This window comes from Amblyraja radiata, chromosome 34 (assembly GCF_010909765.2).
Source record: "Amblyraja radiata isolate CabotCenter1 chromosome 34, sAmbRad1.1.pri, whole genome shotgun sequence".
Lineage (NCBI taxonomy): Eukaryota > Metazoa > Chordata > Chondrichthyes > Rajiformes > Rajidae > Amblyraja > Amblyraja radiata.
Window position 1 is genome coordinate 14,453,598 of NC_045989.1, and position 26,823 is coordinate 14,480,420.

At 41.3% G+C, this 26,823-nt stretch overlaps 1 protein-coding gene across 6 annotated transcripts in view; it reads right to left on the reverse strand.

Annotated features, from left to right (window-relative positions):
• Positions 1-2,571: 2,571 nt before the first annotated feature.
• The window catches only part of usp8 (ubiquitin specific peptidase 8), a 35,557-nt gene continuing 11,305 nt past the window's right edge, over positions 2,572-26,823 (reverse strand). For 5 of the 6 annotated variants that reach the window (XM_033050234.1, XM_033050232.1, XM_033050233.1 and 2 more), the window contains exons 6-19: positions 26,342-26,378; positions 23,991-24,162; positions 23,687-23,849; positions 23,223-23,367; positions 22,032-22,261; positions 20,364-20,921; positions 18,912-18,992; positions 18,030-18,292; positions 17,365-17,577; positions 16,199-16,409; positions 14,037-14,270; positions 10,754-10,896; positions 8,160-8,292; positions 2,572-5,341 (exon numbers count right to left, since the gene is read on the reverse strand). In XM_033050234.1, the coding sequence (XP_032906125.1) occupies positions 5,156-5,341; positions 8,160-8,292; positions 10,754-10,896; positions 14,037-14,270; positions 16,199-16,409; positions 17,365-17,577; positions 18,030-18,292; positions 18,912-18,992; positions 20,364-20,921; positions 22,032-22,261; positions 23,223-23,367; positions 23,687-23,849; positions 23,991-24,162; positions 26,342-26,378 (2,769 nt within the window). In that variant the 3' untranslated portion in view covers positions 2,572-5,155. The remainder of the gene's footprint in view (positions 5,342-8,159; positions 8,293-10,753; positions 10,897-14,036; positions 14,271-16,198; positions 16,410-17,364; positions 17,578-18,029; positions 18,293-18,911; positions 18,993-20,363; positions 20,922-22,031; positions 22,262-23,222; positions 23,368-23,686; positions 23,850-23,990; positions 24,163-26,341; positions 26,379-26,823) is intronic. The other variant, XM_033050237.1, reaches the window with a different exon arrangement.

A 26,823-nucleotide genomic window follows, 5' to 3' on the forward strand; every position in this document is an offset into this window, starting at 1 on the left:
AGAATCTCACTGAAGCAGGTTATTATGTAGGTAGAGTGAACACAAGCCTACTGATGTGTGAGAAGAATGAATCTCAGCCCTTGTTGACCATTCCTCATGCCTTGTTGTAGCCACATCAACCACTGTAAAGGTCTTCTCTTACAGCCAGTCTACCCATGGGTCAGTTTTTGGACAATTACCCCCCAAAAAAGGGCACAGCATCTAAATTATCAAATTCACTCATCCTCATCTGAAATTAGTCAACTGCAAAATATATTTAAGCTAACCAAGAACAAATCCTAAAGGTTTGTTTGTAAGAGGACTCTAGCTAAACCCTAACATAATGCCTATATCATTGACCCCCAGCCCAAATCCATGTCCTGGATCAAATAATATTAATATACAGCTCTGTATTAATGCATATACAGGACACGTTTTATTTATTCATAGTGATGGGTGTCTGGACAGTGCTACCAGGGTGATAGTAGTAGATATGATAGTGGCGTTTAAGGGTCTTTTAGATAAGCACGTGGATATGATAAGAGGGATATGAATGCAATGCAGGCAGAGATTAATTTAAGTTGATATCATGCACAGCCCAGTCATTGTGGGCTAAAGGACCTGTTCCTGTGTTGTATTCTTCTATGACACCTTGAAATCTGCATGCTCACTTTCACATGCTAAGTAGGACCACTGTTTCATAGACATTATACAGCATAGAAACTTGAAACCCGACTCGTCAAAGTAATAATCTATGCAAATCCTTTTCCCGCGTTTGCCTCATCTCTAAACCTTTCCAATCCATGCACGTTAAATGTTGTAAGTATACCTGCCTCTACTGATCCCTTTGGAAGCTCATTCCAACATCCTGTGGGGTAAAACATGTCCTTCGGGTCTCCCTTCCCTTCTCACTTAAACTTATGCTCCCTAGTTTTAGAATCCTCTACCATGGGGAAAAAAAGCTGTGATCATCTATTTTATCTACATCTTTCAATAATTTGACACAACTCCAAGGTCTCCCCTCAAACTCACACATTCCATGAGAAATGAGTTCCAATGTATTCAAACACTCCTTATAACTCATGCCCATCACTATCATTGAACAATGAACATAGATCTCTATTCAATAACACTCCCAGGGCCCTGCCATTCACTTATGTCCTGACCTGGTTTTAACTTTCCAAAATCTCACTTCACATGCCAGTTAAATGCCATGTGCCAGACCCTTGGCGTATCCAGTTGATCTAAATCCTGTAGTAAACTTTGACACCTTCTTCACTGCCCACTACACCACAAATTTTGGTGTCATCCACCAACCTATTAATCATGCAACCTGCATTCTCTTTCAAATCTTTAGTATATACTAGACCAAGTGGGACCTGTTGGGCCCCGTTCCCCCAATGCAATATTCCACCACTCACCCATAGCCCCCAACTGCGCAGGCGCGGCTGACGGGTTCCCGTTGTGATGCGAGTCACGGCAACCCTCCCCAACTGCCTCATCAGCCCTCTTCCTACCCGATCTTCCTCCATTCCCCCGCCCTTTCCTTTCCCTTACCTTAGTCACCCCTGCCTCCCTCCATAACCCCTCTCCCCTCCCTACCCCTATCCTCTATCTCCCTGCTCCCCAACTGAACTCATTTCCCTCTATCCCCTGCTCCTCACCTCCCCCACTTGCCCCTCCCTACCCCCTTCTCTCCCTCTATCCCCTGCTCCTCACCTCCCCCTATCCCACCCCCCATAATGAAAATCGTGATTTTTTTTGTAAATGAAACCTCTCCTCTATCCCAACCTCCCCCCCGCCAATGAAAATAGTTTTTTTTTGTAAATGAAACCTCCCCCCAAGAATTTGATTTAAACTGAGTTTTTTTTTTAAATCGCGATTTTTTAATGTAAATGAGTATCGGGATCCCATTGTGACGTAATTGTGAATGAAAACAGAAGAATTTGAATAAAACTGATTTTAAAAAAAGCTTTTTATGTAAATGAGGGTTGGGATCCTATTTGACGTCATACGCTGCTAACGGGCAGTGCAAGTGGAAGTGTTTTTTGTCAAAGTGTTTTTTGTAAAGTTTAAAATGTGAATAACTTGTAAAATATACCATCAATCTGAACGAAACTTGCCACAGCACACCTCAGGACAATGGTAAGGTGGGCCAATAATTGTGGCGCTATCGTGTACCGTTTTGGCGCAGTTTCGGGATCACACAAACAAACAAACAAGACGAGTGTGAGTGTGCGTGAGTGAGCGTGTGATTGAGCACGGGAGCGAATGTGTGAGCGTGTGTGAGTGAGATAAGGGATTCAGCACCAATTTCTGCAGGGCACCAATGGTTGTAGTTCTCCAATGTGCCACCCTGTCTTCTACCCTGGATTCCACGTGATCAACCTTTTTGGACCAATTTACCATGTGGGACACTCCAAAGGCGTACAGGTTTGTAGGTTAGTTGGCGTCAGCAAAATTATAAATTGTCCCTAGTGTGTAGAATAGCGATAGTGTACAGGGTGATTGCTGGTCGGCACAAACTCGGTGGGCCGAGGGGCCTGTTCGCGCTGTATCTCTAAAGTCTAAAAAGCCAAGCTCAGCAAATGATCACTTGAATCAGCAATGTTTAATATTGAGAAAAATACAGAAAAAGGCTAGCAAAGCATCACATCTCAGGAACAAAACTCCTAATGTGAAGTATTAAAACAATACAACTTAAGGCATGTCATATGATAGATGCCACAGAAATAGGAGGATAAGGTGGAATATCTTGTACTACAACTATAATACCACCTAAGGCCCGTTTCCACTGTTGCTTTCATTATTAATAAATGTTGAAAACACAGTGGACCATCTTCAAATTATGGAAGTTGAATAATTTCAAACAAATAGTGTCAATATAACCAGATAATATTTTATTAATCCAAATGAAATATTTAGTGTAGTTACCGCACTAAGACTACAGATTCATTAAAAGGCGGTCAAGCAAGGACAGCAACTTGTTAGATCCTCAAAATAAAATTTGGACTAAGCCAGGCCATCATGCATCTTGATGTGATTTCAGATCTTCCTGTCATGTGTAGTGTGGGAATATAAATGACTAACTCCAACAAGAAGCAGATAAAAATAAACATTTAAATAAAAAGTTTCTCAAATCAAAGTGCCAATACAAATCTTTTTCTGAGCAAAATGAATTCTGTAGAACATGTGCTGGTATTTCTAGACGGTCATTAGAAGTTTAATCTATTCTATAAAAGTATAATCTCCACTTGGTGAATGGGTTTCCATATTTAATGTTGGGATTGCTGTTTAAAATTGCTAACTCAGTGTACCATATTGCTCTGAGCTGAATCATTTTTTTAATCATTTGGGCAAGGACTTTGTCGAAGTTTCATTGTCAATCTGTTATGCAAGTCTCCAACTAAAAGAGGAACTGGGGATTGCAACAGCAACATTTTCTTAGTTGATGCCAAAAGTAATTTGTACACAATCCCTTACTGTGATCCTAGGGATACACAAGAAACACAGGGGAAAGCAAAGGAGGGAGTGAGGTGGTCAACAAGAGGAGCGAGTAATCATCCCTCATACACGTACCCTCAATAAGATCATGGCCAGTTTCTTCCACACTAACTACCCAACTTTGTTTTGTAACTCACAATATCTACTGCTCAATAATTCATGTATTTTTAACTTTGTCAAGAGTAAAAAGTACTATTTGAAAAGCACTAATTTCAAACAGTAATTTGAAGTCCTGCAGAACCCCGGCAGGATCTGCATTAACATAGCCTGAATTCTTGAGCCTCTCCCATTAGAAGAAACTATTTTCATTTTCCACCTGCATCGTTCGAAGCAGAGCTGGCTTTACCTGCCAGCAGGATACTTTGATCAGTTTTTTCTTACAGCAATGGTCTTGTAACCTTTGATAATTGAGAGAGAACCTTACTGCTAGGGCCTGGGGATGATAGGGGGGGGGGGGGGGGGGGGGGAGAGATAGAAGGGGATTAGTTGGATCCACATCCTTTGAATACATTAAACATCTTGGGTAAATTACTCCCTCACTTTCAAACTTTATGGGAATACAAGCCTGGACTGTGTACAGAAGTCTCCAAATTGAACTAATTTAGCTGCACTTCCACTCTGGCAAATTTGCACTGCACCAATGCTGGTGCTTTGAGAAGTGAACCCAGTGTCGTAGATGGAGTCTGAACAGAACCCTTCAGCTTCAACATCTCTTTCATCCATTCTAACTCAAGATCAACATTCCATTTCCCAATTATTCTTTGCCTTCACCAAGGAAAGAGATAAGAATGCCAGCAATATCAACAACCTTAGTGAGAAGCAGGCAGAGTGGAGGTTTCATTAGAGTTTAGTTACATTCCTCCACTTAAATTACCGCGAGACTGCAGTATCGGTACATCAATAAACACAGGCAATTATACAGGCAATGTGGAAATGGCTCCACTACTCTCCAATAGAGAGAACAATCATTCATCAGCAAATCAGACAGGTTGTCTGGATTAACTGTTTAGTATATTTTAAATGCATAGGTTTTGCAAAAATCTGAAAAAAATTGCAATACAACTTTGGGATAAGATCAGGTGCAGCAGTTACATTTTCAATTAAGCACTTGTTCAGGTTTTAGGTAGAAATATAGCCAACATTACTTCAAAAAAAAGTATTACTTTTTAAAAGTATTTATAGCTTATATACACACACACACACAGACATTTTGTGCAATCTGCAGTTATTATGTACAGATACATCTCCATCAGTTTATATTACTCCCGGCTATTTTCCACAGTACAGAAAGATTCACTATAACTGATATAGAAAGGCCAATACAACAGGAAGTTAATTTGGGAGAATCATACAAGTACCTCTTTTTCACATAGCAGCAAAGATAATCTGACGGGCAATGGAATTTTGGCTGTGAAACTATCGCAAACTACAATCTCTGCTTAGAGAACAGAATTTGACATTCTAATAGAAGATTTTTAATTCTATTACATAACTGAAGTTCACCTTTCTGGTATGCAGGTACTCCAAGTACAATGGGCAGATCATCCAGTTAAGATCTCATTGTGAAAGTGTTTTGCTTCAGCAGAATATACTGCAAGTTCTTCTAGGCACATGCCCAATGCAGCCAGATATAACACTAACAGAGTACAACAAAGTGGAGCAATAAATGCTGTTATGTAGCTAAGTCGGCTACACAGAGCTCCAATGAACTGTAGAAGAGAATGTAAGCAGCTGAAGACCTCACCGAGGAAGAAGATATCTCCGAAACATCTTGGTCATCAAACTTGTACCAGCGCTGCTTCACTGCATTCTTGCAGTATGCTGTGTAGTGCCCTCCATCTAGTCCTCCATAATGATTCTATACAAATTAAAACAATGTGATTAACATCAACCACTTTTCAAAATGACCAGCAGGATACTTGGTTACAGAACAAAATATTTTTGAAACTTAACAGCATTTGATGTTTGGAATAATAGTTGAGTTCCAGTTTTAAAATATTTAAAAATGCACATTGGTCTCCTCTCCTGTCAGTCACCCGGGACAGCGACACCCCTTCCGGTGCAATATCGCCACACTGATTGGACGGGTCCACTGTCACTCACGGGCGGGGAGAATTGAAGGAGCGGAGCGAGCAGTGTTTGTGCACCACCGCCGGCTGGAGCGGTGTCGCCCAGAGCCTGGCCGACTGAGGCCGACCCCTGCAACCTTGAGATCCTGGGGAGGTGAGGAGGGAGAGTGGGGAGATTGAGGGAGAGGGGGAAAAGTGGGGGAGGTGAGGAGGGAGGGTGGGGGAGGAGGGGGAATAGAGGGAAAGGAGTGGGGGAAATAGGGAGTGGGGGGGGGGGGGAGAGATAGAGGGCGAGGAGGGCAGTGGGGCAGGTCAGGAGGATAGTGGGGGGGGGGAGAGAGGGGGAGGTGAGGAGTGGGAGAGGTGGGGGATAGAGGGATAGGAGGGGGTAGGGAGGGGAGATGAGTTATGGAGGGAGGGAGGGTGACTGAGGGTAGGGGAAAGGTAAAGGAGAGGTGAGGGAGGGATTGGGGAGGGGAGGGGAGGAGGAGAGGGGAAAGAAGAGGGAGGATGAAGAGGAGGGGCAGAATGAGAGGAATTGAGCCGTGCTTGCGCAGTTAGGGGCTATGGGTGAGTGATGGAATATTGCGTTGGGGGAATGGGTTGCGTTGGGGGAACAGGTGAATGATGGAATATTGCTTTGGTGAACGGGTTGCTTTGGTGCACCAGGCCTCCCGTGGGGGCTATTGGTGAGTGGTGCAATATTGCTTTGTGGGAACGGCTTGCGTTGGGGGAACGGGTGAGTGGTGGAATATTGTGTTGGGGAACAGGTTGCGTTGGGGGACCAGGCCTCCCATGTGACTGGGACCCAACGGGTCCCACTTAGTCTAGTAACATACAAAATTGCCTTGATTAGGGATCAGAATGTGGTGGAGGTGTTTTTCAGATTGGAGATCTTTGTCCAGTGGTATACCACAGGGATTAGTGCTGCCTCCTTTCTTGTTCATCGTGTATCTTAAAGAGAGACACAAAAAGCTGGGGTGACACAGCGAGTCAGTCAGCATCTCTGGCAAAAAGGAATAGGTGACGTTTTGGGTCGTGACTGTCCCCTGACTCTCAGTCTGAAGAAGGGTCTCGAGAAGAATCGTCACCTATTCCTTTTATCCAGAGATGCTGTCTGACCCGCTGAGTTAACCCAGCTTTTTGTGTCTATCTTTGGTTTAAACCAGCATCTGCAGTTCCTTCCGACACATGAATATTATAGACTTGGAAAATAATGTAGGTGGTATCATTAATAAATTTGCAAATTACACCAAAATTAACATTAAAGTGGACAATGAAGAAGGTTGTCTAAAGTTACAACAGGATATTGAGCAACTGGGAAAGTGGGCAAAGGAATGGTATATGGAATTTACCTCTAACAAGTGCAAAATTATGCATTTTGGCAAGTTGAACCAATACAAGACATACTCAGTGAATTGTAGGGCCCTGTGGAGTGTTGTTCAAGAGAGAAAACTTTGGTTATACTAGCAAACCCTGAAAGTAGCAACATAGGTAAAAAAGGGTGGTGAAGATGACATATCGTATACTTGCCTTCATTAGCTGTGACATTGAGTACAAGAGTTAGGACATCATTTTACAAATCATTGGTTCGGGCCCATTTGGAGAATTGAGTGCGGTTTTGCTCACCATACTACAGGAAGGGCATGATGAAGCTATGGGGGATGCAGAAAAAATTCACAAGGATATTGCCTGGATTGGAGGCTTTATTTTAAAGGAGAGATCGTACAGGCAGGACTGTTTTCCCGAGTGTGAAGGAAGCTGAGAGGTGATGTGATACAAGTATTTAAAATAATGATAAGCACAGATGGAATTTAGAAGATTGAGGGGGGATCTTATAGAAACTTACAAAATTCTTAAGGGGTTGGACAGGCTAGATGCAGGAAGATTGTTCCCGATGTTGGGGAAGTCCAGAACAAGGGGTCACAGTTTAAGGATAAAGGGGAAATCTTTTAGGACCGAGATGAAGAAAACTTTTTTCACACAGAGAGTGGTGAATCTCTGGAATTCTCTCCCGCAGAAGGTAGTTGAGGCCAGTTCATTGGCTATATTTAAGAGGGAGTTAGATGTGGCCCTTGTGGCTAGGGGGATCAGGGGGTATGGAGAGAAGGCAGGTACAGGATACTGAGTTGGATGATCAGCCATGATCATATTGAATGGCGGTGCAGGCTCGAAGGGCCGAATGGCCTACTCCTGCACCCATTTTCTACGTTTCTATAAAGTAGATAGCCAATGACCCATTTTCCATGGCAGGGGTGTCTAAAGCTCAAAGGCATAGGTTTAAGAGGGTTGGATTAAACGGTATCTTACTGCTACATTTGTAACTCGTATAGTTGGTATCTGGAACAAGCTGCCGGAGTTGGTGGTATAGGCTGAAACAGTAATAGCATTTAAGAGGCATTGGGACAGGTACTTGAACGAGCAGGGCATAGAGGGATATGGAATTAGTATGGACAGGCATAATGGTCAGCATCGATGCAGTGGGCTTAAGGGCCCATTTCTATGCTGTATAACCTTACAAGAGTCCCTCTTACCCTACTTACCCTAATTTACCCTAATTTAAGTAGAATGTTAGACCAGAAATGTAGCAATAAAGGAACAACCTACCGACACTGCGAATGAATTGTATTTTTTCACATTGTTCTTTGGACCAATCACATAGTTTGACAGCTCCAGATTCTCCAAAGGAAAGTCAACATTTGTCTGCAACTTCTGTTTCCATCTTCCTTCGTAAGAGAATCTGCGATGAAAACCATATCGAGATTACAATTAAAACACAAAGTACTTGTGCTATAACTCCATATAGGTGCTCAACTAAGAAAAACAAGCCCAAAACCTAAGTATTATCATAATCATAATTTATTAACCAAGTATGTTTTGCAACATATGAGGAATTTGATTTGCCATAGTCATACCAAAAAAGCAACAAGACACACATAAAATTTTACATAAACATCCACCACAGCGGCTCCTCCACATTCCTCACTGTGATGGAAGGCAATAAAGTCTTATCTTCTTTCCTCCTTTTTCTCCCGCGGTCGGGGGGCGTCGAACCATCCGCAGGTGGGGTGATCGAAGCTCCCACATCTGGCGATCGGGGCGGTCGAAGCTAGTGTGGTTGGAGCTCCCGAAATCGGTCCATAACTGGCCTGACTCATACCTATCCGCAAACTTCTCTCCTCTGCCTTTCTCTCTCTCACGGACAAAATGAATCGCTACACTCCCAGTCCTGATGCCTACCAAATTCACCTGTACTCTTCCACCCCCCCGCCCCCACAGCCTCAATTGCTGCAACTGTGCACTTCAATACCTGGTTATGCCACCAAGTATACCAACCCTGAGAAAGACTAGTCCTACATCCTGATAAAATATGCCTCAATGTTGCCACCTCTGAACACATGGGGTCAGATCCCCACCTTCCCATTGTTTGAGGTTCTGCGGTGATGGCAGCACATCATAAATAACCCTGGTAAGGAAACTTACATGACCCGCCTCCATGCACCACAGGTCCCTCCAGCTAAACCTCCTCTTTACACTTCCCCAGCTCATCCACTGTCCCTGCTAAACCTGAGCTACTGTCCTTACACATCTCACATCTGCCTCCTGACGACGTACCTGCTCTACAACCAAATTCCTCCTCTCAGTTGGACCTGCCGTTCTCCACACTGAGAACCAAGCAGCAAAGAACACGCAGGCAAGCTGGTGTGAAGGAATGTAGGCTCAGTACTACGCATATGCACCAGTTACATAGTTCCCTCGTCACCAATAATGCGCTGACAGTCTTCATGAAGGCTTCACAGCCCCTCCAACCCAGTCTTTACCAATCATATGCACATTTCTCAAAGTGGACATTATCATAAGCGCCACTTTGGTCAATTTATCCACACATTATAACATTGAGTTTGATTTGCATGTCCAACTACAGTTAATTTAGAATTTCCCACCTCCAACCCACATTTGTCAACTTAATTTTCATTATTTGTCACTTTTGAAACAAAAGTAGGGTGGTTTTGCAGATAATGAAGATGGCTGTGAAAAACTGTAGTAGGATCTTGATCAATTGGCCAAGTGGGCTGAGGAATGTTGATGGAATTTAATGCAGAAAAATGTGAGGTGTTGCATTTTAATAAGTCTAACATGGGCAAGACCTACACCGTGAACGGTAGGGCTTTCGGTAGTTTTGTAGAGCAGAGGGATCTAAGAGTTAGTTGATAGTTTCCTAAAGATGGATTCGCAGGTAGATCGTGTGGTCAAAAAGGCTTCTGGCACATTGGCCATCATCAGCCAGAATATTGAGTATAGAAGGTAGACAAAAGTGCTGGAGAAACTCAGCAGGTGTGGAAAGAAGAAAGGAAGAGGAGGAGCCAGAGGGGCGAGGGAGAGCTGAGAAGGGGAGGAGACAATAAGGGCTACCAGACATTAGCGAAGCCAATGTTCATGCCGTTGGGGTGTAAATTGCCCAAGCGGAATAGAATTGAGTATAGAAGTTGGGAGGTCATGTTGCAGTTGTACAAGACGTTGGTGAGGCCGCATTTATAGTCTGAAGAAGGGTCTCGACCCAAAACGTCACCCTTTCCTTCTCCAGAGATGCTGCCTGTCCCGCTGAGTTACTCCAGCATTTTGTGTCTACCCACATTTATAGTATTGTGTTCAGTTCTGGGCACGGTGTTATAGGAAAGATGTTGTCAAGTTGGAAAGGGTACAGAGAAGATTTACGAAGATGTGGTCAGGACAAGAGGGTCTGAGCTATGGGCAGAGGTTGAGTAGGCTGGGACTCTATTCCTTGGAGTGCAGAAGGATGATGGGTTATCTTATTGAGGTGTATATGATCATAAGAGGAATAGATTGGGTAGATGCACAGAGTCTGTTACACAGAGTCTCCTACCCAGAGTAGGTGAATCGAGGACCAGCGGACATAGGTATAAGGTGAAGGGGAAAAGATTTAATAGGAATCTGAGAGGTAACTTTTTGGTGGTGGATGTATGGAACAAACTGCCAGAGGAGGTAGTCGAGGCAGGAACTATTCCAACATTTAAGAAACAGCTCGACAGGTTCATGGCTTGGCCAGGTTTGGAGGGATATGGACCAAATAATGGCAGGTGGGGCTAGTGTAGCTGGAACATGTTGGCTGGTATGGGCAAGTTGGGCCGAAGGGCCTGTTTCCACACTGTATCACTCTATAACTTATCAAAGAGCCCTACCGTTTCAGATGCACCAGTAGAATGGGGGGCAGTTTCCAGATCTCTAGCTTCTTTGTGGAATCGCGGTGAGCCTTACAATTGCTACAATGGAAGCGATTGTTGTCTGTGAGTTTCTCTTCTTTGGAAAATGATTTGAGACAATCCTTTAAAAGAAAATGTTGATTTTAATTGAAACTAAGCAATCAAATCAGCAACGAGCGACTAAGTATTAGATTGTTGAAAACATCCACCTACGCTTGCAAGAAATAATGTGTCTTGACCACTCATTTGTAGCAGCCAGAGAGATGGCAAGTATCCTATTGGGCTCTGAAGGACACTCTGCTGACTAAAAAGAGATGCACACATCTGTACAAAGCACAGGGAAGGAAGGTCATGTAATCAACACCTGGGTCAATGCCAACTGAGAATATAGTGGACAGCTTTACAGCCCTGAGAACTAACCCATTATAAACCATTCCAGAGAACAAGCTAAATAAATGGGTATGTTTATGAAAGGGATAATCTAATATTGCAAAAGAACAAACAACTAATCTGATAATTAAGGGACCAAATGATTGAAGTAATTGTGGACTGGCAGTAGCAGGACTTTGAAATTAAGGATAAGGATGAATAAAGATTGGGATTACAGCTGTGTAAATGGTAATAAAGAGCCAAGTTGTACAAAGAAGTGCCTTACAAGATCACCAACAGTGAGACTTCGGAAGAAACCAGTGAAGGTGATGACTGTGTCAAAAACTCAGAAGAACGCATCAAGATCAAAACCTAGCCAGGTATACACAGTGGGTAGTGGGTTTGAGCCAGAGCTGTACAGCATGGAAACAGGCCCTTCAGCCCAACGTGTCCATGCCATTTAAGATGGTATTTAGAGCCAGTCCCAGTTGCCTGCATTTGGTCCATATATTCTTCTAAACCTTTCCTACCCATATATTTGTCCATACATCTTTGAAAATTGTAATTGCATCTATTTATTATAGCATACTCTGGAAGTTCATTCCAAATACAGACTACCTTCCAAGTGAAAAGTTGCCCCAAAAGTCCCCATCTGCATCACGATGTCCTAACTTTTGTATTCAATACATTTTACTAAGGCAGTAAGATTGCCAAATGCCTTCTTTACCGCCTTGTCCATCTGAACCGTCACTTTCAAGGCACCATGTACTTAGATCTCTCTATTCCACAGCACTCTCCAGGGCACCGTGCTGGGCCAGAATAACATCTACTTCATCGATCCAATGCCACTAAGACACCAAGCTATAAAGTGAGAATACAAGAACTTCCTTATCTCCCTCGGCCAAGATTGGAGTTCTCAGAAATGTGGAAGCTACAAGATGGCATTGGAATTTGATGATTGCGTTCTGTTCCAGAAGAGGATCTATTGTACACATGTATGCTATGATTTGACTGGAGAGCATGTGGAACAAGCATTTCACTGTGACATTTGCAGCACACTATTGGTCACAGGCCTCACATGACAATAAATAAACCAAACCAAAAACTTGCTGTACAAGTCCTGTCCTGGTTTGACATAAAGTGCAACACCTTATACTTGTTTTATTAAGCCATTCCTTTGCCTACCTCTCAAAAAGATTTTTTGCAAATATGTGCAAATTTATGAGCATTGTTTTACCACCATAGAAACTGTATGTTTCAGTATAAAAAAGATTTTGTCAAAGATCAAACACTCTATATGAACAGGTTTGAGAGCTAAACGGCTTACTATTTCTGATGCATTGTTGTAGACTGCACTATTTCAGTGTCACCTGCAATTTTACTAACAATGTTTACCACATTATCATCCAAATTGTTAATGTAGATAACAAATAGTGGACCCAGCACTGACCTTTGCAGCACACTATTGGTCACAGGCCTCCAACTAGCAAAACAATGCTTCACAACTACTTTTTGACTCCTGCATCCAAGCTTACTTTGAATCTAATTGGCTGCCTCTCCTGGATTCCTCGTGATTCCAAACTAGCCTACCATGTGGGACTATGTCAAATGCCTTGCTAAAATCCATATAGTCAGCGATTGCTGCCCTGATCAATCCTCTTGGTGAACTCTTCAAAAACCATGTCAGATTTGTGAGTCAAGATTTCCCACACACAAAGCCATGCTGGCATACTCGTATCCGTCCCTGTCTATCCACGTGCCAGTACACACGGCCCCATAGAATTGCATTCAACGATTGTCCCATCACTGACGCCAGGCTCACCCAACTGTAATAATGTCCAGTCTTTTTCAGTCCACTCCCCCCCTTTCAAAGTTCATCTGTGGTTAAAGATAATGCATACATCTATGCAAGGGCCTCTGCGATTTCTTCCCAAGCTTTCTATAAGGTCTGAGGATATGCTTGGTCAGGCTCTGGCGATTTAACCATCTTAATCTGCTTTAAAGCTACCAATACCTCCCCTTTGGTAATTCATATATGGCCTAAGACATCATAATTCTATGCCACAATTTCTTAGCGACCTGATACTTGTGCAAGTACGGATGAGAAATATTAATTTAATATCTCCCCCATATCTTGTGGCACTACACAAAGACAATGATACTGCTCTTTCGGGCACCTATTCTTGGTCATCCTTTTAATATACCTGTAGAAACTCTCAGGATTTTCCATTACTTTGTCCACCTGATTCATTTCATGTTTTCCTTTAATCCTCTGATCGCCTCACGTGTACTCCCGTCCCACGTGACCATATCCCTATCGTTTTTAACATCTTGGCCAACAGGCAAAGTTTTCTACTATCTACCCTATTCATGGTGCTCCTAAATTTATACACCTCTCTACTAGGTCTGCTGCTCAGGTTACTCTGCTCCAAGGAAAGCAAACCTACCCTTCCTCATAATTGAAACACTCCATCTCAAATAACATCTCGATGATCGCACTCTGCCACGTCTGCACGTTTTCCCTATCTTGCGGTGACTAGAAATATACACTGTACATTAAATGTGGCCTCAAGGTAGTCCCACGCCCATTACTTCAATGGAACGTTTGACAAAATGTCTCGCCTTTATCTATATCCAAAAAAAAAGAGTAATGGCAGACAACTCAGTTGAAGGAGGCACCACCAATGAACCTACGCATGGCTGATTTTCATCAAAAATCCCCAAGCAGCAAACCAGGAGCAGAAATTTGTACTCATTGCTCTCTTGCTCCACCAATCATGGGCCCCATCCTGAATAAAGTCAAAGAAGCCATTATGAGACTGAGAACAAGAATAAAACAAGTTTACAAACCACAAATAGCCGTTACCTACAAAACTTAAGTTAATTACATTACCTGCAGAGAACACTTGCTGGAAGAAGGAAGTGGCAGAGATAGATACATGAAGGCCTCAAACGTTCGTGACCTCTTATGACAAGTCAGACACTGTACTGTTGATTTAAACTGGCCTTGGAACAAGGTAACTATTATGGATTTGTTGAGAGATTTGTGCTTCGTCCAGGCCAGATCAGCTGCTCTTGTATCATCCAAGCTGTCGTTATTCTCCTCTTTGTACCGTTTCTTTTCAGCCTAAAGGAAGATTAAAAGAGAGGAAAGTTAGCTGCCATGCTTACTATGGTTTATGATGCCTGTGAAAAGAACAGTGGGCTGCCAGTACAATGGGACTTTCCCCAATTACATAGAACAGCACAAAAACAAGCGCTAGGGCCCACAAATACTGTGCCGAACATAATGCCATAATAAATCACTCATCTGCCTGTACAGTGCCCTCCATAATGTTTGGTACAAAGACCCATCATTTATTTATTTGCCTCTATTCCACAATTTGAGATATGTAATAGAAAAAAATCACATGTGGTTAAAGTGCACATTGTCAGATTTTATTAAAGGGTATTTTTATACATTTTGGTTTCACCATGTAGAAATTACAGCTGTGTTTATACATAGTCCCCCATTTCAGGGCACCATAATGTTCGGTACACATGGCTTCACAGGTGTTTGTAATTGCTCAGGTGTGTTCAATTGCCTCCTTAATACAGGTGTAAGGGAGCTCTCAGCACCTAGTCTTTCCATCACCTTTGGAAACTTTTATTGCTGTTTATCAACATGAGGACACACAAGGTTGTGCCAATGAAAGTCAAAGAAGCCATTATGAGACTGAGAAACAAGAATAAAACTGTTAGAGACATCAGCCAAATCCTAGGCTTACCAAAATCAACTGTTTGTAACATCATTAAGAAGAAAGAGAGCACTGGTGAGCTTACTTCCTTGGCACAGGACAAGGAAGACCTCCACAGCTGAAGGCCGAAGAATCCTCTCTATAATAAAGAAAAATTGTCAAACACCTGTCCGATCAGAAACACTCTTCAGGTGTGGCTTTGTCAATGACCACTGTCTGCAGAAGACTTCATGAACAGAAATACAGAGGCTACACTGCAAGATGCAAACCACTGGTTAGCTGCAAAAATAGGATGGCCAGGTTACAGTTTGCCAAGAAGTACTTAAAAGAGCAACCACAGTTCTGGAAAAAGATCTTGTGGACAGATGAGACGAAGATTAACTTGTATCAGAGTGATGGCAAGAGCAAAGTATGGAGGAGAGAAGGAACTGCCCAAGATCCAAAGCATACCACCTCATCTGTGAAACACGGTGGTGGGGGTGTTATGGCGTGGGCATGTATGGTTGCTGAAGGTACTGGCTCACTTATCTTGATTGATGATACAACTGCTGATGGTAGTAGCATAATGAATTCTGAAGTGTATAGACACATCCTATCTGCTCAAGTTCAAACAAATGCCTCAAAACTCATTGGCCGGTGGTTCATTCTATAACAAGACAATGATCCCAAACATACTGCTAAAGCAACAAAGGAGTTTTTCAAAGCTAAAAAATTGTAAATTCTTGAGTGGCCAAGTCAATCGCCCAATCTGAACCCAATTGAGCATGCCTTTTATATGCTGAAGAGAAAACTGAAAGGGACTAGCCCCCAAAACAAGCATAAGCTAAAGATGGCTGCAATACAGGCCAGGCATAACATCACCAAAGAAGACACCCAGCAACTGGTGATGTCCATGAATCGCAGACTTCAAGCAGTCACTGCATGCAAAGGATATGCAACAAAATACTAAACATGACTACTTTAATTTACATGACATTGCTGTGTTCCAAACATTATGGTGCCCTGAAATGGGGGGGATTATGTATAAACACTGCTGTAATTTTTTCCTGGTGAAACGAAAATGTATAAAAATGGCCTTTATTAAAATCTAACAATGTGCACTTTAACCACATGTGATTTTTTTGCTATTACAAATCTCAAATTGTGGAGTACAGAAGCAAATAAATAAATGATGGGTCTTTGTCCCAAACATTATGAAGGGCACTGTACCTACATATTCTCCAAACTGTCTCACAGATATCTATCTTCATTCCCTGAAACAAATCTCTGCAAATAATTTGTCTTTGTCCTGCACACACAGCATGCAATCACTTCTTACTTCATTTAGATCTTCGTGAAGCCCATCCATGAGAAAAAGGAGTAGTTCCTGGGAATCCTGCTGCGCATACTCTCCAAACGTTTCATTTATTTTTCCAATGCGCCCCCGGAAGTCTCTTGGACTGATGCATTTGTATTGTCCTGACCACAAAGTCTTCATTATTATACCAAACTCTTCAGCAACCTCACCTTTGTGACCAAGAATGTTTGACCTACAAGAAAAGTATATTAACATTATTAACAATACATATTGAGCTATCAATTGTTGGCATTTCTTCACTTGCTGCGAGGGCAAGTTGTCTTTAAAATTTGGCCTAGTTATAACGAGCAGGCAGAGATTTCCACTTCAAATATGTGTTGTGTTCTCGGTGAAACGGCTTCAAGCTCAGGAACTCAAAGATACTCTGCTTTTGTGAAGCGATGGGGCCTTCAGTACTGCAAGCGGATTGTATATTTCTGTGTTCTTGACCATGTTGCACAAATATATTTTTGGGGGATCATCCAGTGAGGTATAACTTGAAACAAAAAAGGGGACCGTCGCTTTGAATGGGACTGTATTGTAGCTGCCACTTCCAATCATTTGTGGGAATTAATGGAGCAGATGTAAGGAGATCACAGATAGTTGTATGAACAATAGGATATTATCAGTGGGAGATTGTAAATTTCCTTATATTGACTGGGCTACCCACTTGCAAAAGACAAGGTGGAATTTGTTAAATGTCTCCAAGCAAGCTTCCTTAATCAATACTGAGAACCCTACTACAGAGGGGGCAACACTGGACCTTTTGGGAAGGAGGGAGGTCAAGTGATTACAATGTCAATTTGGGGGTAATTTGGGACCAGTGACCATAACTATTAGTTTTTAAATAGTTATGGAGAAAGATAGAACCAGTCTACAAATTTACAAGTTCAGATTCTAAACCTAAAGAGCAATTTGAGGCAATGCATAGGAACTCGCTGAGGTTGATCAAGCAAGTAAAGGGAGATAGCAAGAGTTCAGGGACAGCACGTTCCTGGTGGGGTGATGGGGTAAGGTTGACGAGTAAAGGGAACCCTAGATTTTCTCCTGATTTCCCTCCTAACTGCACCCCACGTTTCTTAAGTTCCTTGCTTGATCTAAGTTCTAGACTGTTGCACTTAAACTTGTTTATAAGTGAAAACTTTTACCTGTTTATATCTCGTTGGTAACAATTTTTATTGAAGTACTCAGCCAGTCGTGGAGTGTTACATAAACACTGCAAGATGGAATTCATGTAGCAGGTGTTGCCAAGGTTGCGTAGACCAGTCAGGGCCCGACCCAAGCCTCCGTACACAGGATTTAAGTTTCGGATTTGAGAAGCTGAAGGGCTTGAGATTTCAGTTTTGCTGCAGACAGCAGGTCTAAAAAGATGCACAAATTTCACTTATTTCAGACTCAGAACAGTGGAACACCTCTTACTGTCAAAAACACAAACCACTGTAAGTGAAGCTTTTATAATTGGTTATTGAAGAGAATGTTCGTGGTTTAGCTGATTATGACACTACAAAACTGCAATTAAGACTAAATAACAGACACAGCATTATCAAGTACACCATAATCTCATGGCCGTTAAGTCCAGAGCTATGCCAGATGATTTGCAGTGGGATTGGGGGGGGGGGGGGAGTGGGTACAACATTCAAAAGGGGAATAGGGAAATTATTATATTGGCCGAGTATGGATTCACTAGTTAAGTCCAGTGTGTCCATGACAAAGGAGTAGGAACAAACCCAAAGGAGATTACAAAGTATAATATAAAAAGCAATGTCAATACATAAACACACACAAAGACGCTTGAAGATTTAAAAAATCCTACTTTGTTTCCCGATTGATTGTGGGCACCGGTTTGATTGTTATCGCCTTCCTTTGCTCATCGTGAATTGCTTGAGCAATATCCGGCGAGGAGTAGGAGCGTTTCAGTTTGGGGACATCAGCATCTGTTGCACTTTGTGGTTTGGCTTTATGAGTTGGAGGGGTTGTAGGTGGTGTGATCGATGGCACCATTTCAGGTGGGTACATGTGAACAGCATTGGTCGGTGAATGATAGTATCGGTAGGTTCCAGTCACCACATCGAGAAACTAATAAGGAAGAGACACAAAGTGAAAATTATACTCAAGATAGTGAGATTTGCTTTATCCTAATCAAAGTATCAAAGGAGGAATCAGAAAGCCAAATCTTTTAGAATGGAAAATAAAGAAGATCACGCAGGATTATGAAAAACGTAATAAAATGCCTTGCTTTAAACAAACCTTGATATTCGCCGACAGAAATCACTACCCTCACTTAAGAATGTATGTATGCAGAATTTACAAGCAGAACTTGGATAGTCAGTTTTTTTATTCCAAAACCAACCTCCACACAATTAAAACTGGCTCCCAATGTTTCAAGTGAAAGTCATGCAAGCCCAACAAGCAGGTTTAAAAGGCCCATCTTTATTGTGCTACAGTCACAAGTGTATTGGGAAAATAAAATGTCAGTGTCTTGCTGAACCTAGCATGACACTGTTTTATGATATGCATGTACTGGAGAAATTCAGCAGGCACTAAGAGGCAAAAGATGGGACCATGTATAAAGCACTTGTTTTCTTAAATTATAGATTTTTTTTCACGTATTTAGGCAAAAAAGCAAATAAATAATATGGGAGAATATGCACCTGATTATTTAAACTTCTAATAAGTCAAAACATGCCCACTGTACCTTCATCCATCCTGGTGGCAGGCCTGGAACAGTCCGACCCATTTCTTCACTTCTTGCTCTGGTTAACATATCTCGAGGTTCCTACATTTTAAATAAACATTTTAAAGGAAAATATTCTCAAACATCGTGCATGATTAATTTTCTTATAAACCGTTATTAATATATTTGCTTAAAACTGCAGTCTCAGAATCACAATGCAGCACAGAGGGAGTTTCAGTCAGTCATGCCCTTGTAGGCTCGTTGACCACGAATGCCCAGTCACACTTGGTTAGAAACCAAAATATTTCATCAAAAACTCTGAAATTATAAGTGCAGTGACTTTTTTTTCTTCATGAAGAACTTTCCAGGTACCAATAACAATAAAAAATCTTGTCTGAATTTTGATTGTCAGTGAAACAGGCAGAACAGTTTTACTTCAAAATAAATTCTCATTTGAAAACTTGTTTTCGTTTAATCCTCTTTCTCTAGGGAGAAGAGCCAGAACATAGAAACATAGAAAATAGGGGCAGGAGTAGGTCATTCGGCCCTTCGAGCCTGCACCACCATTCAATATGATCATGGCTGATCATCCAACTCAGTATCCTGTACCTGCCTTCTCTCCATACCCCCTGATCCCTTTAGCCACAAGGGCCACATCTAACTCCCTCTTAAAGATAGCCAATGAACTGGCCTCAACCATCTTCTGTGGCAGAGAATTCCAGAGATTCACCACTCTCTGTGTGAAAAATGTTTTCCTCATCTCGGTCCTAAAAGATTTCCCCCTTATCCTTAAACTGTGACCCCTTATAATATATTTTTCTTCGTTTTAAAAGGAAATACATATTCTTAAAAGAAAAGTACAGGAACATTTATTACTTGCAGGCAATGATATGCCAAAGTGCTGCTCTGTGGCTGCTGAAGGAATATTAGGTTTTAGATGTCAAACTAGACTCCAAAGTCGTAAGAGGTTCGACTAGCTCCGACCCGGGATCCGATCGCCCGACGCGGGGGAGCAGAGATCCCCCTGATGTGGGAGCTTGATCACCCCGACGAGGAGGGCCTGATCGCCGGCTACAGGAGCCCCCAACGGTGGGAGGACAAAGAAGGGAAGAGATTGACATTTTTTTCCACCTTCCGTCACAGTGAAGAATGTGGAGGAGTCACTGTGGTGGATGTTTATGTTAAAATGTATTTTGTGTGTCTTGTTACTTTTTATTGGTATGACTATGGCAGATCAAATTCTTCGTTAGCAAAACATACTTGGCTAATAATATAATTATGATTAATAAAAAGGAATCCAGAATTTACCAATGCAGATACGTTTAGCCAGAATATATTCATTTTTAGGACCATTGCTGCAACAAATTTAAAATCTCTTTGAAAATATAATACCAAGCCATCAAGTTTGTCCCTGCTAGTACATTTTATTAAAGCTGTTTATAAGCTTTTTAAGCTTTTTATATTTTGAAGTACCTGCTTTTCTCTACTGGAGCTGCTGGCCTCTGGCTCAGGTACAGATTGCTCTTCCGCTTCTTTCCTCATATCCGCGTGCTCTTTTTTCTGACCTTCAGTTTTACCCTTTTCTTCCAGAGACTTCTTCACTTGCTCTGCTAATAGTTTCCTTTCATCTTCCTCTTTCAGCCCCTTGTCTTCCTGTTCCTGTCTTCTCTGCTCTTCACTTTCTTTGCTCTGTTTGTCTTGCTCTGCTTTTAGTTTGAGCTCTTTTTCTTCTTCCTCTTGCTGCTCTTTTTCCTTATCTCTCTCCGATTGCTCCTTTTTTCTTTGCTCTTCCTGTCTGCGTCCACGCTGTTCTTTTTCCTTTCTGGCCTTCTCCTTAATCTGTGCTGCTTCAGCATGGATCTGACTTATTTCTTCATCTGTTAAAGGGTTTTGTGGTTCCACAAATGGCTTTGTTGACCGATCTGGTATCACTGGTCCGTTGTGAACTGGCAGGCTCTCTGTACCAGCAATGTCAGATTTGGGATGAGACCTCTCTGGCATTTTTAGTGCAGGCTTCTTAGTTCGATCAATCTGTTCAAATACATAAAAATACAATTGCACTTGTGAATCTTAAAAGATATTCACTGTAAGAAACACTTTTACAATCCAGAATTCACAATCAAGGCGCCAATCAGAAACAATACACCTGGAATTCATTGCACATTTTCAATCTCAAGATGCGAAATCAATGCAAAACAGACTCGAATAACTGGATCATTATTAAAAAATGGGAACATAACTAGCAATGGTCCATGACTGTTTATCTACTTCATGAATGCTGGCTGCAGATGCGCACGTACATGCAGAAGAACATAAGTTGACTAGACTGGGGAAAGCACAAACCATGGGATTTTTAGGAAGTATGACTTTAAAATATGAAAAAAAGCTAATTTTATTGTTACATAAGGGCAATTTCCATTTCAATAATGTAGAATTAAGAAATGGCAGATCAATTAAATTCACATTTTGTGAATTCACAATGTCACAATGCAGCATTGAGCTCCCAAAGCCGAAGCTATAATTTAAGCTATTTGATATCCAATAGAAATAGTTGCTTGCTGAAAGGGAAAGAAAGATGAATATACTCAGCTGCAGGCAGGCAGCATCAATGGGAAAAAACACACCTATGGGTCCTTATAACAAGAAGAAAATAAGTTACACAGAATGTGTGGGGAAGGCATGATGCTGTAATGGATCCATTGGGTAAATTGTAGAGGATATACAATCAGTAGATTAGAGAGAGAGAAAAAGTAAAACAAAAGCTCTGAGTAAGAATATAAACAAAGAAATACAAAGAGATTTAAAATGCGATGCCATAGGACTTGCCCAAAGGACACGCTGCACTAATGGAAAGGTGTAAAAGATACAGATTCTGTAACCCCCAGCTTATCCTTGCCATCAACCCAATGATTAACCCACTTCAAAGTTCCAGAAATATCTCACATTACAAAATCCTAGTTTTATTCACACCAGCCTTAAAGACAAGAAGAAAAATTAAATAAGACTTCACAGCAATTAACTCTGCGCAGGTTTGTTTTCGTTTTACTTAAAAGGGGATACAGTAAGAATGAAATATGGAGCAGAACCATGGAAGCTAGAAGTTTAGAGGACACTGCATTCTCAGTAGTATAGCACACATACCTGTGGAATGGTTTTCACTGCAACAGGCAACACACCAGTTGATACTGAAACTTTCGGACCAGGAACTCCGTTAGCAATTGGTTCTATGCTGACTTCTTTTGTAGTCCCTTCCAACTCAGCGATGTTTCCATTAAAACTTCCCAATTCTTGGAAAGCCTCCACTTCATCATGGTCTGCAGGAGGTGGTTGAAGAGGTGGTGGTTCCTCCAAAGATGGATAACTAAAGTTCACTGTTATAAAATAATGAACACAGTATTTTGCTCCAAAGCTTTGATTTAACATCTGGTTGCACAAACTAAAATTCCACAGAGCGTTCATTCCCACCAAGCTCACAGTTGCTATAGTAAATGTGACTTAGTTACCCACGTAATAATTGGCTTAAGGTTGGAGGTGACACAAAACTCAGTCACACATTTCCACTCAATATTCAGTAACCTTCCCTTACAGGGATAGGCTGGAATATCTTCTACAATGACATAGTTTCAGTGCATTGGTGAGGTACTACAGCAAAGCTGGTAGCTCTTTGTTGGGCATTAATACCATTAAGTAATTACGAGAAATAGGGGAGGGTGGGGTGGGTAACAGTGAGAACATAACCAAAATTATCTCTACTTCACACCCAGAATTATTGCAAGATCGCACATGGAATCTATTCTTGTTATTCTCCCTTCCATCACCCACAGCAAGTTTCAAACACACCACATTTTCTCTGAGGAAATTCACTCTGTATTTAATACCTTTATGTCATTCAAATTTTCCAACGCTTAATAGCTTAAAGAGTGTGGACATTGAAAGTCCCACTGAATGCCTGTTAAGAACTGGCCAGGTCCTCTTTGTGTCATCCTAACAGAGGAGGAGATTTCAGATGAATATTATCCCTTCCAACACAAAGCTTGGTGATTCTACATCAGGCCAACAGATTTATCATTTATTCTCAGGCTGATACCAAATCCAAAACGTGTTATACATTTCTGAAATGTAAATATTATATTCTTGCGATCCCTCTGTCCCTGTTTCCCTAAGAAAAGTCACCAATCACCGCCACACACATTGCACTAGACCGCTTATGCTCCACTTACTGTTTCAAGGAAACGTACTATAAATATTTTCACCCCTCTATTTAAGGATGTTATATAGTCATGTTAAAAATGTTTTCAAAGCCATCATTTATTCAGGATACAGAATACTTACAGGACACTTGGACAGCAGTACAGGATTCTTCCTTTGGAACAGCCACTTTGGGATTGGTGGTATACATTGGGTAGCAGCGAAGCCAACTGTCATAACCACCCTCCAATACCATTGGTTCACTCTGAAGAACTACCTGGCTATCCCACTGCATAAAATAAAAGTGGAAAATTCAATAGTCTAGTGCACGCAGCCCTTCCATCACCAACAGATATTGTTGCTGTCCCATATTCCCATCTTCATGCAAAGGGATATTGTGGTGCAGGTGTGTACTGCAAATTGTTGACAATGGATTTAGCGTATCAAGATGGAGCTGATACTATGTGGAGAATTTCAGGGAAATAATTCAATCTGGATGCGCCATTCTTTGATCATACAGCAAAGAATGATATACACAAAGAATGATGGCACACAGTCATAAACATAAGACAACTCCACACTGTTCATGTTGTAAGTAATTTCCAAACCTTGTAAAGTGCATCTTTGAGACTCTGAAGAACAGTTCCTCTTGTCAACTGGTTGATGGAACTTAACCAATCCAACAAAATAATGTAATCAACAAACTGCCGCTTCCGCCATGTCTCCTTTGATTCTTCTGGCAGTCTCAACTCTATCTGGTTGACAGTGATTCTGTAGGGAAGAATTCCAGAAATATTAACTTGAGGCAGAGAGACAGAAACTTAAAATATCTTCATGAAAGCAGTATCCAACTTCTTTCTCAAACTTTAAAATAGCATCTGCTATCAATTCCAAATGGACTGAATTTCCTACCCTGGATTGATAGCTTCCTCCGGCACACTTATACAACATGACCTGGCCATGTGTATGTGAGATTCCTGGTAATCCTTGGAGCTCCGTGCATCCATAATGATCACCTCAGTGTTTCCATCTTGCAGCATTGCAAACAATTTTTCTGCACTAATTGTGTCTCGAGGTGAACCTGCTTCCCAAAGACAGAATGATAGAAATAAAAAAGCAGTTAGTCAATCATGATGAGGGCAAAGGAACAATCTGCAAAAACCCTTTTTCTGTGTCACTGACAGGACAAAAGCACTTCAGAAACGTTCCCCACAAAAGCTGCAATAATTGGCTTTGCATTTTGAAAGCTAGCAGAGCAAAACTGAATGTGCAACAGAGACTTACAATAAGACATTGTGAATCTGTAGAATTCTCTGCCACAGAAGGCAATGGAGGCCAATTCACTGGATGTATTCAAGAGAGAGTTGGATATCGCTCTCAGGGCTATCAGAATTAAGGGATATGGGGAGAAAGCAAGAACGGGGTACTGATTCGGGATGATCAGCCATGATCATATTGAATGGTGGTGCTGGCTTGAAGGGCTGAAGGGCCTACTCCTGCACCTATTTTCTATGTTTCTATGACATACAAAATGAATTTGTTAAGAAGCAAATAATTTGTGTTTTTATTTCAAATTTTGCAAATCCCACCATCGTAAGTTATTGCACTGTTTCAGAACATTCAAACCATTCAAGCAAAATTAAAAGACAACTTTCAACTCAGGAAACGCCTGTAATTTTGATACTAATCCCGAGAAAATAGTCAGTTACTAAAAATGAACCCAAACTAAAAATGAATCAATCTTCTAAGAGGGAAGAAATGAGATAATTGGACCACAATGCAGAAAAAGCACACAGGTTGGAAAACCCTTTCTCTATTACTGACAAAATTATGGAATATCGTGATGTCAGTTTAAAATAATTAGAGAACATTTTAAAAATTTCATTTTAGTATCTTGTACTGTTTCAATGAAGCCCAACAACAGCTCATCAGGTGCCTGGGCACATTGCAGCCTATGAGACTCAATATCAGGTCCAATATTACAGATGGCTCACTTATTTTCTCTTTGTATTAGAACTGGCCAGATCTCTTTTGAAGATGGTGAAATTTTCTAACCTGAATGGTTGTCTAAAACAGATCACTGGGATATTTAAAGAGGAAGTTTTTTGTTTTTTTTTGAAAGATTGGCGAATTGAGGACTATGGTTGACTTGCACATGGAATGGGGAGGCAGGCTTGAGAGGACGTGGCCTACTCCTATGTTCTTATGCTCTCATCCTTGGGCCATTCTACAAAATTGTTTGCAACTGCTCTCACTTTTTGCACATGGATCATTGCAAGCTGAATTTGGTCGGGCTTCTTCCAATATCAGGACCTAGTAAATAGACCATTTTCCCTCCATATGGCAAATAAAAATAAATAAATAAATAAACAACAAAGGAAAACATTCATATCTCAGTGCCACAAAAAAAAGACCTGGAACCAGTGACTGAATATGTCAATGGAACATAGAATTATAATATCGTAGACACAGACAGCACAGAAACAGCCCCTTTTGGCCCAACTCGCCCGTGCTGACCATAAATGCCTAACTACGCTAGTCTAATTTGTCTGCATTAAGATATCTACTGCTTTCCTAACCAAATGCCTTTCAAACCTTGTAATTCAATGTGCTTTCATCGACCCATCTGGCAGCTTCTTCCCAATATATTATCCACATCTGCCACTGCTCCAAACTTTCCAGTTGATCTATGTCCCATTGTATCTCTAGATAATATTTGTGATCTATAACTCCCACAATTTTTTTTATAATCTGTAAACATGCTAATCAGACCCACCACATTTCCATCCAAGTCATTTATAGATATTACAAAAGGTCTAACCATCAAAGTGTAGGAAAGAACTGCAGATGCTGGTTTAAATCAAAGATATAGACACAAAAGGGTGGAGTAACTCAGCAGGACATGCAGCATCTCTGGAGAGAAGGAATGGGTGACCGTCTGAAGAAGGATCTCGACCCGAAACGTCACCGATTCCTTCCCTCCAGAGATGCTGTCATGGATTCCACTCTTGTGTGCTGTCCACTGATTTGTGCAGGAAGCTCTACAGGAGAAGGGGATGGTGTTTAGGATTAGGAGGTGATTAGGATTTAGGATTAGGAATTTGTTCAGGATTATGAGAAATGTTGGTGGAATGAGATAAAGAATTAGAGGGACTAACGATGAACATTAAATTGTCTTAGGCACAACTGGGTTGAGCAGCCTGCTTTACGCTATAAAATCTTTTCTAAGTTTAATGTCTAAGCAGTAATAACAGATATCTTACCAATGCGTTCTGATTTGTCGCTCAGCACACTGTCGCCCTAAACAAATGAAAAGCAGCTTTACAAACTGCTGGTAAACATTCCAAATATTAAGAATATTTGAGCGCGTCCACCCCCCGCACCTCCCTGCCCCCCCATTAGCATAAAAATATTCTGCAATTCACTAAAGTCAGATATGCTTCTGTAGCAACAGTTGGATAATTTCATAATCTATTACAGTCAAGTATCTGAACAATTTCCTTAATTATTTCAAGCTTTGGAGACACTGCTGGCCAGGAATACGTTTATTGCCAATCCCAAACTGCCCTAATAGCAAGCCCATTTCAGTTAGGATCAGCAGGTCTTGAGTCACACTTGTTAGACAAGATAGAAATAACATTTCCTTGAGTGAACCAAATGGATTTTTACAATCACTCATTTATATAAAACAAATTTAAATTCCCTAGTTGCTTTGGTGATTTGAACATGCCTCCTGATCATCAGC